This window comes from Sporothrix schenckii (assembly GCF_000961545.1).
Source record: "Sporothrix schenckii 1099-18 chromosome Unknown Cont44, whole genome shotgun sequence".
Classification (NCBI taxonomy): Eukaryota; Fungi; Ascomycota; class Sordariomycetes; order Ophiostomatales; family Ophiostomataceae; genus Sporothrix; species Sporothrix schenckii.
Genome location: NW_015971145.1, coordinates 4,539,598 through 4,553,944, shown reverse-complemented (window position 1 = coordinate 4,553,944; position 14,347 = coordinate 4,539,598). Strand labels below are relative to the sequence as shown.

General features: G+C 53.8%; 6 protein-coding genes across 6 annotated transcripts; 2 read left to right on the top strand and 4 right to left on the bottom strand.

The window, feature by feature from the left end:
• Positions 1–1,060: 1,060 nt before the first annotated feature.
• SPSK_09657 (uncharacterized protein) lies at positions 1,061–1,960 on the top strand (the record flags this gene model as incomplete). Its single annotated transcript, XM_016736229.1, has 1 exon — positions 1,061–1,960. One exon carries the CDS (start codon positions 1,061–1,063, stop codon positions 1,958–1,960), a length of 900 nt encoding a protein of 299 aa, XP_016588190.1.
• Positions 1,961–2,828: 868 nt separating this feature from the next.
• SPSK_08548 (dolichyl-phosphate-mannose-protein mannosyltransferase) lies at positions 2,829–5,475 on the bottom strand (the record flags this gene model as incomplete). Its single annotated transcript, XM_016735141.1, has 5 exons — positions 2,829–4,232; positions 4,323–4,567; positions 4,638–4,729; positions 4,808–5,023; positions 5,156–5,475. 5 exons carry the CDS (start codon positions 5,473–5,475, stop codon positions 2,829–2,831), a joined length of 2,277 nt encoding a protein of 758 aa, XP_016588189.1.
• A 1,562-nt stretch (positions 5,476–7,037) lies between these two features.
• Positions 7,038–7,259, bottom strand: SPSK_10948 (uncharacterized protein; the record flags this gene model as incomplete). The annotated part of the gene is made up of 1 exon (XM_016737177.1): positions 7,038–7,259. The coding sequence occupies one exon, from the start codon at positions 7,257–7,259 to the stop codon at positions 7,038–7,040; it is 222 nt and encodes a 73-aa protein (XP_016588188.1).
• Positions 7,260–8,562: 1,303 nt separating this feature from the next.
• Positions 8,563–10,984, top strand: SPSK_08621 (uncharacterized protein; the record flags this gene model as incomplete). Its single annotated transcript, XM_016735212.1, has 2 exons — positions 8,563–9,891; positions 9,968–10,984. The coding sequence occupies 2 exons, from the start codon at positions 8,563–8,565 to the stop codon at positions 10,982–10,984; spliced, it is 2,346 nt and encodes a 781-aa protein (XP_016588187.1).
• Positions 10,985–12,201: 1,217 nt separating this feature from the next.
• SPSK_10907 (uncharacterized protein) lies at positions 12,202–12,614 on the bottom strand (the record flags this gene model as incomplete). The annotated part of the gene is made up of 3 exons (XM_016737145.1): positions 12,202–12,303; positions 12,375–12,452; positions 12,537–12,614. The coding sequence occupies 3 exons, from the start codon at positions 12,612–12,614 to the stop codon at positions 12,202–12,204; spliced, it is 258 nt and encodes an 85-aa protein (XP_016588186.1).
• A 527-nt stretch (positions 12,615–13,141) lies between these two features.
• Positions 13,142–13,983, bottom strand: SPSK_09693 (uncharacterized protein; the record flags this gene model as incomplete). The annotated part of the gene is made up of 2 exons (XM_016736265.1): positions 13,142–13,695; positions 13,761–13,983. The coding sequence occupies 2 exons, from the start codon at positions 13,981–13,983 to the stop codon at positions 13,142–13,144; spliced, it is 777 nt and encodes a 258-aa protein (XP_016588185.1).
• Between the last annotated feature and the right edge of the window lie 364 nt (positions 13,984–14,347).

Genomic DNA, 14,347 nt, shown 5'->3' with positions numbered 1-14,347 from the left:
TGGCGGCAGTAGCGCCACCCGCGAAATGAATGGTTGGCGGCAACGGCACTGCAGCGGCCTGGCTGCTGTGGGGCCTCTACGATGCAGTGGATAGCATTACTGGATAGCGCTGAAAGTGAAGTCACAGGCCATGACTCTGCGCGGGAGGAAAGAGCGACGGAGGATCAGGCACGCCACCGCTGGTGCATTGTCGTGTGTCTAATAGGATATACATGGATATCGCCAGGTGCCTCTATCAGTTCATTCACTTTGCCTATTGGGCTTGCACGGCAGCCTGCAGACAGCGTTTTCTGGCACTGAAAAGAACGAGGGCAAGGAAAAGAAAGGAAATATGGGCCAGAGGACACAGCCCGAGACATAGAGCCATGAGATCAGAGGCAAAGGGAGTGTCTCTTGCCAGCGTGCCCACATCTGGATCCCGGAACAATGGGAGGATGACACAAAGAGAATGAGAATGATGCCGTCTTTCACAGGCCGCTGGCGTTATCAAACATCAATCAAGCAACCAAAATGCGGCGCCTCCAGAGAGCTAGCGCCAGACACGCCAGGCCCCACTTTAGCAAACCGCTGGGTCATTCGGACAGCATTCTGGCGTTCCTAGCGGCGGAGGAAAGGGAAGGAGCGACACATTGAAAGTAAGGCGGCGACCCACCTTGCCAGCATGACCCACCCGAGCAATGGGGAGAGAGCCGGCTTCATCGTGGAGCCCACGTGAGAGGCGAAGGCCGCCTGCCAGTTGCCAATTCTGCCATCCCAAGATACGGGACGACGGGCGTCTTCTCCCAACAGTTTCCAAACGCATTTTGCTCCCCTGACCCTTCGATTAACGTGTATTCTCTTTCCCTTGGCAACCAACAACTCTCGTTTTCGTCTCTTGACCAACTCCATCCCACTCTTTGTGCGAACATCCTCCACATTCCCTTACCTCTCCAGCGATACCGGCCGTCTGTTGTTTCCAGCCTTTCTGCAGCTTACGCTGAATCCCAACTCGAGCTTCTCTCAGCTCTCCAGGATCAACCAACACACTCTTCTCCTCCTCTCCTCGTCGTCCTACCTCCCCATGTCGTCGTCCCCACCGCCGCAATGGGACTACATTGCCAAACTCGTGTGCATCGGCGACTCGGGCTGTGGTAAAAGCAGCTTGACCATCCGCCTCTGCGAAGGCCGCTTTGTCACCCACCACGACGTCACCATTGGCGTCGAGTTTGGCAGCCGCATTGTGCCCGTCGGGCCGCCCCATAGCCGTGCTTATCTGCCAGCAGCAGCAGCAGCGGCCGCTGCATCCTCCTCCGCAACGACACCTGGTACATCCACACCCAACTCTCTCAACTCGTCTGGCGGGCTCGTCCCGTCCACAATATCAGCCAGCACTCTCGATGGCGGCCTCCCCGACCCGCCACGTGCCAAGCCTGCCGAGCCGCAAAAACACATGAAGCTCTCGCTCTGGGACACCGCCGGCCAAGAGACGTACAAGTCCGTCACCCGGTCGTACTTTCGCGGCGCCTCCGGCGCGCTCCTCGTCTTTGACCTCTCGCGCAAGCAGACATTCTTGCACGTCAAGGACTGGCTCGACGACCTGCGCCAGATTGCCGACCCGGACATTGTCGTGGTGCTCGTGGGCAACAAGGCCGATTTGGCGTCGACTGACGCTTCGGCCGCCGAAGGCGAGGGGAACCAGCGGCAGGTGACCCGCGAAGAGGCCGAAGAGTGGGCCCGACGCAATGGCGTGCTCGAATACGTGGAAACGAGTGCCAAGAGCGGCGAAAACGTGGAGCACGCCTTTTTGCGTGTGGCCGACCGCATTTACCACAACATCCAGGCCGGGCGGTACGATCTCAACGACCGGCGGTCGGGTGTCAAAGGACCTGGTGCGGCGGCGGCTGCGGCGGCCTCTGCAGGCGGGGGCCGGCCGCTGCGTCTCGACAACGGCGCATACGGCAAGTCCAACGGCTGTTGTTGACGGGAATGTTTCTGGTCCATCGTAATATTAATGCAAGCGTTGCTCTTTTCGTTGCTCTGTCAGCATTGACCTTAATACATTGTACACTTTGTCCCTTTTGTACACAAGTTTTGTACCACTACGATATCATGGTTTTATTATCAATAGGCTCTTTAGCAAATATTAAAGATTTTGGTGCTAAAGCTGCGCATATACTTGTCGCTTACAATCTGGTACTTCATATTTTAAGCATATGCCACTCTGTGTGATGTACTGAGTCATGTGTAGTTAATTTTTTTGATGCTGTTGTTTGGGTGCGACAAGCTCTCTAAAAAAACCCAACAAATAAAAAACGAGATGCTCGCAATAAACGGCATAAAAGAGGAGCCAAGGAAAGAAGAAACGACAAATGAAATCATATTGTATTACATAGTAAACAGTAAGAGGTGCTGGGTGTGAGTTGTGTGTCCGTCGTTGTTGTTTTTGCTCAATGAAAAAGGGGAGACGATAAGGAAAAGAAAAGTTGGAGGCAGGAGAAGAATATACGTCCTTCCCCTACGCGTAAAAATAATCCCAAAAAATGTAGCCAGAACTCCCGCCCGAGGCCCGCGTCTCTTTTTAAAAGCTACGTGTTAATCCTCTATCCATGTCTCCATTTTTGGTAGCAGATGATTTTCGTGTTTGTGCGTCTTTATACCGGCATGACATTATTTCTTCAGCGAGTCGCCTAATTGAACAAGCCGATAAGCTGTAACCGCACTTGAACATAGGGACAAGATTCATGTGTTTCAGACAATCCGAGTATGCCTGGCATTGCTTGATTTGGCTGTGACCGGGATGCATAATAAATAAGATGAGCGTACTGGGGTTCGATACCGACGTGATCCGTTTAGTCCGAGATTCTCCAGTTGTCGAACCACTTCATGTAGCGGTACTGGGCGTTGGGGCCGACCATACCCCAGCAGATCGGGATGAAGTAGATGTAGAGACCGATCGTGGCGGCGTAGAGGACACCAAACGCCGCGTAGCGGATCGCCGCAATGCGGTTCTTGAGGAACCAGTCGGTCAGGAAGCCGAAGGTGAGCACCGCAAAGTACAGAGCCGGGTAGTAATGATGCACATAAGTGACACGAGCCATGATGACGAACGGCAGATAGTGCAGGAACCAGCCAATGACCGGGTAAATACCGGCATAGTGGATGTGGTCAATGTCATCCTGGGACAGCTCGGTGTAGCCACGCTGCCACCGGATGGTGTACCAGGCAACGAGAGCGGCAAAGACACCAAGGCCGGCCGTCGAGCCCCAGTAGACAAGAGGGTTGCCGAGCAGGAAGTACTTGACGATCTTATCGTCCCAGCCGCACATACGCAGACCGACGTTAAGGATGGGCCACTGCCACCACTGCGAGGCAAGATCGTCCTGCTTGTCCGGGTCGGGAACGAGAGCATTGTTGCTCGTCATCATAGCCACGTTCAGGTGGACAAAGTCACGAAGGAACGGCGACTTGTAGACGCCGGGGTTGCCAGCAGGCAGCTTCTCGTTCCAGTGGGCCTCGACATTCCAGTGCGTATAGGTGTCTCTCGGGCTGGTGTCCTTGGCGCACGTAACCTCGATCTGTCTGAAACCCCACTGGGGAAGGTTGGTGTTACCGGCGCGAAGGTAGCAGCCCATGACAGTGTGCTTCAGGCGGAACGAGGTCGTCAGGGTGCGGATCTTCGACCGGTCGCGCGATGCGACGTCGTCAAGAACCTCAATCTTCCAATAGTCCTTAGCATCGCCAACTGTCAGGTTGCCGTAGCAGGACACTTCCTTGTCGGCCTTGGTGACGGGAGCCGAAATCTCGTGCGAGTGCAAGTTGCGGCCGGTCTGGGCGTGGATGAGGCGGACGACGGTGTTGTCGCTAATGAACTTGGGCTCCTCGTCGTTCTCCCAGTTGGGCTCCTCGCGGGTCGGGTAGAAGAACCAGTCGTTGTTGGAATCCTTGTGGTGGTAGCAAGTGATTTGCTGCTGGCCAGAGCCCTCGGGGTAGGTCTGGACGTGGGAGTGCAGGAGACCACCACCGTAGCCCATGTTCTTCAAGGTCACACGCGAACCATAGGCAACCTCGAGCGGGCTGTTTTTGCCGACCTCGGTGCCCTCCAGGTTGGCCTGGAAGAGAGAGCTCATCTGCGCATCGCCAGGGCCGGTGCGGGTCAGGACAGCAAAGTGGACGTAAAAGCTGGCCAGGTAAACAAGGAAGGGCAGGACGATCAGTCCTCCAACACGCGCAGCGACGTGTGCGGCGAGGACAGTCTGTAAAGAAGCTAGTTAGATACTGTATTGGCATATTGGCCCATGGCGATTCATATGATGGATTGCGTGTCCGGTGGATGCGAGGCGTACCGGCTTGATCTTGATGTCGCCAAACTTGTTCCACAGGTCCTCAGCGGTGTACAGACCAACCATGGCGGTCACGAAGAGGCCGACAAGCTTGACACTAGTGACGCAACCGATGCTGAGACCGGTCATGGTCAGCCAGAAGAACCACTCCGGGCTGAAGCTCTTGTCTTGGGTGCGGTGGAACTTGGCCCAGCACAGGACCGTCGACACCGTGCCGCACAGGAGCATGGAGTCAAGAAGGATGAAGCCTATGCCACGACATTAGTACCATCGATTTGCTCATGAGCAAGGAGAGAAGACGGGCGAGCGTGGCCGTACGGGAGATGGTCGTGTAGCTGTTCTCGCACAGAATCATGAGGGTGACGAGCCAAACAGCAGGGCGCGAGAACTTCAGCTCGCGGGCGGTGAAGCTGTGCGTCGGATAGTCAGTAAACAAGACACCTATCATCCTTTGTGCAACAAGGTATCTGGGGGGACTTTGGACATACTAGGCCATGGGAACAAGGAAGATACCAAACATGGCATTAAAAGCGCGCATGGTCCAATAGTCAATCTCAGGCGGATAAGTCTCGCCCGACTTAAACTCAAAAGTACCATTGTAGCCCGCGATGTAGCCAGACAAACCGACGAGAAGCTTGCCAAGAGGAGGGTGCACATCGAAGTAGAACGTGCGCTGGAGGTAGTGAGAGCCGAACTTGCCAAAGCTGTAGTGGAACAAGAAAAAATGAAGAGGTTAGCAAACTTGTCCTCTCTGGTTCAGGCCACATCCAAATACCCATTGGAGGTGATTATTGATGGGCGCTTCTCATGCAGCCCTAGGCGTCAAATTGGAAAACAAAGCAACAAGAAGCGAAATGGGGAGAACTTGCTGTGCCTCGTCCCAGGTGACGATGTTCGAGAGGCCAATTTTGTAGAGGCGCGTGAAGAGGGCGACGGCTGTGAAGATAATAGGGGCCCAGACGACCTCCCAATCCCCAATCAGTTGCCAGATGGAGGGCGACTGGGTCTTCCTGGCCACGTTCTTCTTGTTATCAGTCTCGACAACAGCTGCGGGCGTTGTGACGGACGGGTCGGCAACCGCCGCACGTTGACGGAGGGTGTCTGTGTTGGAGGGCTGGGCGCCGGATGCGGCCACAGCGGCCTTGTTTCCAGCCATCGTGCCAAGGAGAGACGACGTTCGAGTATGTGACTAGGAGGCGCGGAGAGAACGATGTCGAGAGGAGGTCGAATCGAAAAGAACAAACGGGACGGTAAGCCCTCTGCGCAGCTGTGCGATCGACGGGAGGGGAGGGGGGAGGAAGAAAAGAAATGGAGAAAGGTAAGAAACAACAGAGCCTCGTGTGAACACGAAGTAAGAAGAAGAGAACCAAAAAGAAATGAGCGAATGAAAGAATCGAAACAAGATGGCCGTGAAGGGAAACGAAGAAGAGAGGAAAAGGAAAGGGGGTGGTTCTCGCGACGAGAATCAGAACAAGGCAGGGAAGGAGAGAAAAAGCCTATGAAGTTAAAAACACGTTTATGGATAGAGCCAAATAGGAGGCAGGGGCATGGGGTGGCGCAAGGGGTAGGAGGGACAGGTCCAGAAGGAAAGAGCTCCTCTAGCGTACAGGAGACATTGAAAGTTCCACGAGAAAGGAAAGGGCAATGGGCTGATGATGTCAAAATAGGGAGTTGCAGACAAGACAGTGGAAAGAACATGAGATTTTCTGACGACAGGCACCAATTTCATACAGCCCCTAAGAACGCCGAAACCAATTTACAATAACGGCGTCGTGATGACAGGGCAGATGGGGAGGGGGTGTGCAATTGTGGTTGGCAGTGCGAGCGATGAAAGCACCAGATGCTGGCTAGTTCTGGAGAAACTCTACGACTGAGGACGGAATAGGAAGGGAGGGAGCTCTGTTTGCACGCGTAAAACAGTAGACCAGCGCGGCAAGAGCAAACATGGAAAAGGGATGGCGGCTGTGTGGGTGGGACTATGAGCAGAGGTGTCCTTTTCGTATTGATCGAATTGGCTGAGAGCACCAGGATTTGGCGGGAGCGGTAGGCGCAATGCACAACAGCTGATAACTAGACGCCAAAATACGCCAAAAACACCGAAAACCGTGCCTGGCCTTACTTGTAGCGCGATTCAGGGCCGCTATTTTCAGCGCCGTTCGTGCCCAGTCCAACGCGTAGAAACCGGGCGGATACCCTGCAGCCAGGACCCGTGTGCTGCAAACCGTGGCGGTGGGCTGTGTGCGGCAGGGGTGCTGCAGGCCCGGCCAGCTCCAAAAACCCAGCCAGCACTTCTGGGATGCTGGGGGACTGCTGAACTAGGTAGGCCAATCACATGCAACAGTCAGTGAGAAGCTTCCACCATATGTGGGTCTTGCAGGAGAGCTGAAGTGCATCGAAGAGACAAAGTGTTAGTTTCTAGGCAGGATCCACATAACCGGATCGAGAAACAGAAAAAGGGACAGAAATATTTACGGAGGCATGTTGGAGGAAACAAGCAATGACAAGGAAAAGGGGGACGAACGACATTGCGGCGTCGAAATATTAGAAAAGCAATTCCGGGTTTTGACGTTGTGTGTTTTCATGGAAGAGCTATAATGTGACATATTAAGAAACTGCTTCAAGCGCAATACCCCTACACGAGATAAGGTATCTTACTACGAAATTATACGGTGGTACAGAAGTAGACCGCAGCGAAGTGAGGCAATGAGACATAGTTTGTCAGTTGACGACACCCATGCAAAGAAGATCTGTGAACTCGCGCTGATAAGGGAACGATGTGTTTTGAAACACAAACACAATATCAACGGCGTCAGGGGCTGCTTTCACCCTGGGCTCAGCCTTCTGCGTTAGCAGCTCTAGTTGCGTTGTTCGGTTCAATCGGCGTCGTAATTCGGGCTTCACTAACATTACAATATCGTCCGAGAAGGCTTTCCGTTTCATGTTTTGCGTTCATGACCTAAAAACAAAATATGTGTTCACGCATCATTGAAGATGGATCCCCGATCAACTACACACAATACAAGGAAGAAACCCGTATGACGTACAAAAATATATTTCCCACCCAAACAGCAACCAACGACAGGCAATGTGTTGATCGCCGAGGCAGCATCGAGTGGACGACACAGACGGGCAGAAAAACAATCGGGCAGCCAAGCTTTCCAAGTCTGTTAACCACGGCCAGACCCAGGCCGCAACGTGATTGCCGCTGCTAGCTCTGGGGAAACTGCTGAGACTGCACCCCGGCACAATTGATCGGCCTCCCGTCGAGGCTGCACTTGGGCCAGGAATACGTGGTCGGCTACGTAAGCCTTGTCAGTGCTCCAATTAACCCGCGGCTTATTTGGCACCCATTTTGCTGTTCTGGTGCATCTTTTGAACCCTTCTTTGCAGGTAGGCATAAGACATACTCTATCGGTTCTATTAAGATGTGGCTGGGCCTGAGGATCGACAGAAAGCTTGCCACAATTAACCGTGAAAATGCACATTCTTACTTTGATATCATATCCAACAGTCGTGTCCATCCCTTATACTGTCGTTCCATATGGAGGAATTGAGCGATATCTCGTTATGAATGCAGCGAATAAAGACTTTGTTTGGGAATTCCCAAACTGCGAGGCGATTCGAAAGCCAGTCTAGGTTGGTGCTCCTTTTCCCGGCTGTATTTCATGTGCAAATAGCCTCATCATCCGGGGGTTGATCGAATATGATTGATTGTAGTTGTGGTCTCGGCTAGATCTGGACTTGTCAGCACAACTGCTGTTATTGGCGCTGTTTGCGACTAGACACCTGAAGGCGGTCAACAAAATAGCCCAATGCTTCGGGACACCAGCAGAATGACAGAACTGCCACTGCCGTAAAGTGTTGGGCACGTGCAGCCGGATACTTCGCGCACAGCTGCCCCACAGATGTCCAGACAGCCCCCACTGTTCCGTCCGCCCCATCCCTACTCCTTCGTCTTTTGGCCACTGCCATTTCTGGTGCAGTTGCTCACGATTTCCGTTCCCGTTGGACCCCTTGTGACTCAACAAAACATGCCTCTGTTGCGCTCTCTGCCTCTCCCCGTGGCTCCTTATTAGACACCTCTCGTCCTCTTTTGTCTCGTCTGTTTTGGGCTTGTGATTCGTCCATCAATGTACGACATATTGCCACTTTGGTTTTCATCTCCAGCGCCACAGTCGCCCCATCATTTTGTTGTCAACAAGACATCGTTATCGGCATAGCTGCTCTTTTTTTTTTTGGCCCAATGCCCTCTCTTGTTCCTGACTACATCATTAATCCCGTCTTGCGCCAAGCACGCCGACTCTCGTCCAACTTCAACTCCCCGGGTTCCGAAACGCCGCTCGACCAGCCACTCGGGTCGTCAGATCTAGATTCGTCGGCACTTGACGGCGATGAGATTGCCGAGCCGTCACAAGGGCCGCAGCAGGCTGGCGGGGCGTTAGGCGGCCAGACAACCGCTCAAGGCCCGTCTGGACTGTCACGACTTTTTGCTTCCGCACGCTCCTTAACTTCGAGTCCCTCCGCGAACACTTTTGCTGCCGAAAGCCCGGTACCATCACCGTTTCGTTCTCAAAATACATTTCCTCGACACAGCCGTACGACTTCGTTGCAGACACAGCAGGAACAAGATCATGAAGACCAACTGGTGTCTGGATCAGGCATCGCCGTGGCTGCACTGTCAACTTCAGCACCGCAAGGACAACAGGCGCATCGACGCAGCAATGCAGCCGAGATCGGGCTTGAAGACCCCTTTGGGTTGCTGAACGTGGCGGATGAGGCTGGGGAGCATACTGGTGGAGCTGGCCAAGGGTCGCTTGCGATGGGTACCCCGGCCTCCCTGCCGACGGGGTTCTATGGGAATATAGAACTGCCCGAAGACGACGGCATGCAGGCCTTGCGGCGGCGCATCCTGGCGGTGCAGTCGCGCGACATTGCCGCAGAGGACAAAGCGAAGATGATGCACAGCCTGTTGATGGAAAGCTACCAGCGCTCGAGGAAAACCGCGTTTCCACTGCGGCCTGTGACACCATCAAGCCCACCGGCTACTGCAGCTTCGATCCGGGACGAAGCGCCAGCATCATTTGGGCCGCTCGAGTCCCTCAAGTTTTGGCACGCTGCGTACTCCCACGGAACATCACCGCCACAGATGCAGACATTTAGTCTCACCGAAGACGACATACGGCCGACCTACGTACCGGACACGAATGTGACAGGCGACGGAATTGCGCGGGATGAGGAGGGAAGGCAGCTGCTGGGCTGTGAGCACTACCGCCGGAATGTGAAGCTGCAGTGCGATACGTGCGAGCGCTGGTATACCTGCCGGCTGTGCCACAATGACGCCGAAGAACACATCCTGCCGCGCCGTGACACAAAGCATATGCTATGCATGCTCTGCGGCCATGCACAACGAGTCGGTGATGTATGTGCCAACTGCGGTGAGTCGGCTGCACGCTATTATTGCAGCATCTGCAAGCTGTGGAATGACGATCCGGACAAGAGCATCTATCACTGCAACGACTGCGGCATCTGCCGTGTCGGTGAAGGCCTAGGCAAGGACTTTTTCCACTGCAAGGTATGTTTATGTCGTGTCGATTTCTTTTTCGTACTACTTTATTGTATATGTTGTTGTTCCTAACGATCTGTCTAAGAAATGTGGTTCGTGCATTGCAATCAACCAAGAAGAGTCGCACCGCTGCCGAGAAGGTGTCATGGACTGCGACTGCCCTATCTGCGGCGAGTACATTTTCACGACGCACAAAAAGGTTGTCACAATGAAGTGTGGCCACATGATCCATGACGACTGCCGCGCCGAGTACATCAAGCGGTCGTACAAGTGTCCCATCTGCAACAAAAGCGTCGAGAACATGGAAAGCATGTTCCGCCGGCTTGACAAGCACCTGGAAGAACAACCAATGCCCGAGGAATATGCCAACACGCGCGCTGTCATTTTGTGCAACGACTGCGAGGCAAAAACATCCACCACCTACCACTGGGGTGGCCTGCGATGCGAGGTCTGCCTCTCCTACAACACCGTTGAGCTTCTCCTGCTCAACCCACCAGCAACACACGACGGGCAGAACACTGCTGCTGAGACGGGCCAGAGCACGCCCGAAGATGCCTCGGATGCGGCAGGAATGGCAGCGACAGAGGGCAGCACCGCCGTTGGTTCCCAGCTGGGGATTGCGGCTCACAGCGCACTACAACCAGCGCCTTCTGTCCCGTCGACACCATTGTCGTCACGTCCACGGCCAGACAGCGGCATAGCCCTCGCCCATCCTAGATCCCCACCGCTGATGTCTTTCCGGTCCGCCTCGCCGGCCTTTATGACATCGCCTACGCGGGCGCCCGTTCTTGCGACTGCACCTCCCGGCTACTCCGAAGAGGGCTTTCAGTTGGAAGGTGACGAGGACGATTACCAGCAGTCTTCTGACATGGAGGACGGTGACATTCTTGGCCTTTTTGATCGCCATGCTGCCTTGTCATGGGGGAGACGCAAAGTCAGTCCATATTTCGGCGGGGGCAAAAAGGACGACTCGGACGCCGACAACGATGAAAGTGAAGACGACGACGATGATGATGATGACGAAGACGAAAACAACAACGAAGACGAGGAAGAGGACGATGATGATGACGAGGAGCCGATCCAGCTGTTTGGGCACCGATAGTGTTATCCCCTCCAGTTGACTATTGCGCCACCTCTTCGACGCAGTAGTACGTAAGGTCGACCTCCCGTTTCTCAACGCAACTGATTACAAAATACAGGACGGGAATTTTTTGTTGAAAAAAAAAAGAATTGTGTTTTGACAATTGTCATCATACCGGGACCGACGAGACTCCCAACAAAACCGGGGAATCCACTTTGGTCATCCTTGTCTCCCCAAAACCACACTTGGACATTTTCGGCAACGGTACATGCATGCAGACATACGGAGTACTTGCATGATATAGACTGGATACTACAAACCACGACTTTTGACAACGACGCATGAGGCATGATACAAAATTTTCTTTTTTTCTGTTTGCTGTTCCCTTCTTTTGTTCTGTTTTGCTTGTGCATTTATACGGCGCATGGGACAAGGAACATATATAGCGTATAGCGAGACTTTTGGGTATTTCACGCATGGCACAAACACGCAGACGATACGCATATATGCATAACAAGGACGTTTGGGGTCCGACGTGCCTGTTTTGGCCGTTTTTCATTCTGTCTATTTTCATATGCTTGTTTTGTCTAGGCACGATTCTTTGCAGCTTTCAACAAACTTGGATAATGGGACACATGCGATTGTGACAAGGATTTTCGTTGTTCCTTTTCCTTAACCGAAAGGAATTCCTATTTCTGGTGTCTTTCAAATTGTTACATCGTATAGTGGCAGCAAAATGTTATGTATTGTTTATCTTCAGCACACTTTTTATGCTCGTATTGCCTCATACTGAGAGGCATTTGCTTCGCGCAAATCGTCGAAGGGTCGCTTGCGACGTGGTGTTGACAGGTATGTCGATGTGTCCTTGCAGGCTACAGTGCGGCCTCTCATGCCATGTTGTCCTTTATTCAAAGCGATGCCACTTAGTAGTCTGTCCAGACGGTATCATGGGCCTGCAGCCAGAAGCCCGTTCCATATGTCAATACAGACGGTCCTGTTCAAACACGCGTTTTCTGCTCCCAGTCGCCAGTCCATATACGAATCGACGGCATCCCTGTCTAGGTCTTGTTGGGTACGGGGTCCATCGGCTTTGATGTTTTGACCATTTTGCCTTTATTCCTGTGGGCATGCTGAAGTGTTTTGTTTTCGTCCAATCGTGTTCTCGTTTCGTCGTATTGTATGCTGTCGGTACGCCATTCCGGCACGGTCTCGTCATCGTAACTCAGGCCACCATCAATCTATCGGTTCTGTTGCGTCGCCATGTATTGCTCCACCTGCTGGCCTGTCTCGCGCAGCTTCACCACAGCTCTCTTATGTGGAGGAACGGTATAGTTAGCGTGCTGGACGCGCTGATTTTCGTGCCGGACGCACTCATTTTATGGACAAAACGGTGGCGAGGGAAAATACATACTGCTAGGGCAACGGGACTGACGCCATTCTCGATCATGGAGATGCAGATTGACAGCGTGCGGCGGTCCAGCTGGCAATTCTATTTGGACAGAAAACAGTCAGCAAAAAGCGCGAAACGGCGGATTGGCGAAACGGCGGGAAAGCGCGTCGCTTGGGCACGAACAAGGATGGTGGACATCTCGTGAAGGATGTCGACGGCAGCCTGGGCGGCCGCCTGTTTTTCAGTGTGGTCGGCGGGCATGTTGACGCTGAGACAGTTGCGGAGTTGTGTGTTTGTTGGACGTTGCAAAAGTTGAGGTTGTGTTGTGAACGGATTGGAGATTGATTTTAGCGCGATGCGGGGAGAAGGCAGGCGCGACGCTGCGCATGAGGTTTCCTGCCACACACGGCGCCCCACATCGTCGTACAGGGCGTAAAGTAGGGAGTATGACTTCGAGTACTCGTCGCCTTGGATCCCAGTAACATTTCTTGTTTTTTTTCAAGCAAATAATAATCACGGCTGTCAGCTTTGAGTCTTTAACCCATCTGCCTCGCTGGATTTTCAACATTTGGAAAAAGACACAGATATTGCATGGCTCGTTATACATTCCGGAAAGTAGAAACAAAAACATGAAACCAGAGGTATCCAAAAGAACCAAAAACGCCTTGTCTGCGCCCGTTCGTCCAGTCCGTAGTACAGTGACCCAATCCCTTCCAATGTCATTATGCCAGAGAGGGCCCTTTGGCCTCCATTTGGCCTCTTGCACCCGCGCTCTTGTCGTCTCCAGTCTATACAGACGACTTCATCGCTTCGACAAACAGCTCCCGCATCCCTTTGAGCAGCACCACCAGCTCCCGCGTCTCGTTGACACGCTCGAGCAGCCGGTCGACCTTTTCGCGCTCCAGTTTCGGCCGGCAGTGCCGCACGGCGTAGTCGCGCTGCGCCGTATCCAGCTCGAACCACGCCTCACGCGCCCAGTCCTGGTCGTCAATGTGTGTGTATACGAAGCGCAGACGGTCATCGTTTCCGGCACCCTCCATGGTGAGGCACAGATTGGTGACCCAAAAGTCGAGTTCGGGCACGTTGAACCGCGCCTGTGCCTCGCGCTGCCGGGCGCGAGCTTGCTGGGCGGCGATCTTCGCATCGATGGCCCGCTGCGTGTCGGCGACCTGGCGCGCGAGGGCGTCCCGCTCGGCTTCCTGGCGGTCGCGTTGGCTTTCGAGTGTCGCGATGGCCGCCTCCATCTCCTGCTTCTCTTGTTTCTCCTTGGCCATGGTCTGCTGGAGGCTGTTGGACTTGAGCTGCACAATCTCAACGTCCCGCTTGCGCATTCGTTCGTCCTCTGCAATTGCGTTAGCTCTGTGCAGGCATCTCGTTGTCGCCCGCTCACAGACTCCAAACACGTACCCTGTAGTTCTGCCACGTTCATCCGGAACTGGTTGCGCTCCTCGAGCACCCGCTTGCGCCCCTGCTCGATGAAGCCGTCGAAGCGGACTGTGAAGCGTGCCATGCGCTCACGCAGCGCATCAAAGCCAAAATCAATGCTCGGCAGCTGGTCTGCCATGGACGGTCCTGTCGGCGCCGTCATCTGCCGGCTCGTCGACATGGACGGCTCGAATGTCGTCAACATTGTGAGGGATATGGGGTTCCCGTTGACGTCGGTATGTTTGGTGATTTGCAGGTCGTATTGTATGTGACAATGCCGCAAGAGCAGGGAAAGGACGTTCGATTGTCGCGATATCTGGGCGTCGCGTTTCGTCGTGCGCCGTTGATTGCTTTGCAGTTTGCAACGGTGAAATGGAGTGTCGCGATTCTGCCGCTGCGCGCCATTGTTTATATTGTATTTCTTCTTTGGGACTAGGGCCTGTCGCTCTGGTGATTTTGGCAGGTGCAGTGCGGCGTCTTATTTTTCCTGCCGCGTCCAGCGACAGTGGACCCACATTTCAGCGTCTAGCGTCCCAGCTTCACTTCACCAGCAAAACGAAGCTTTACTT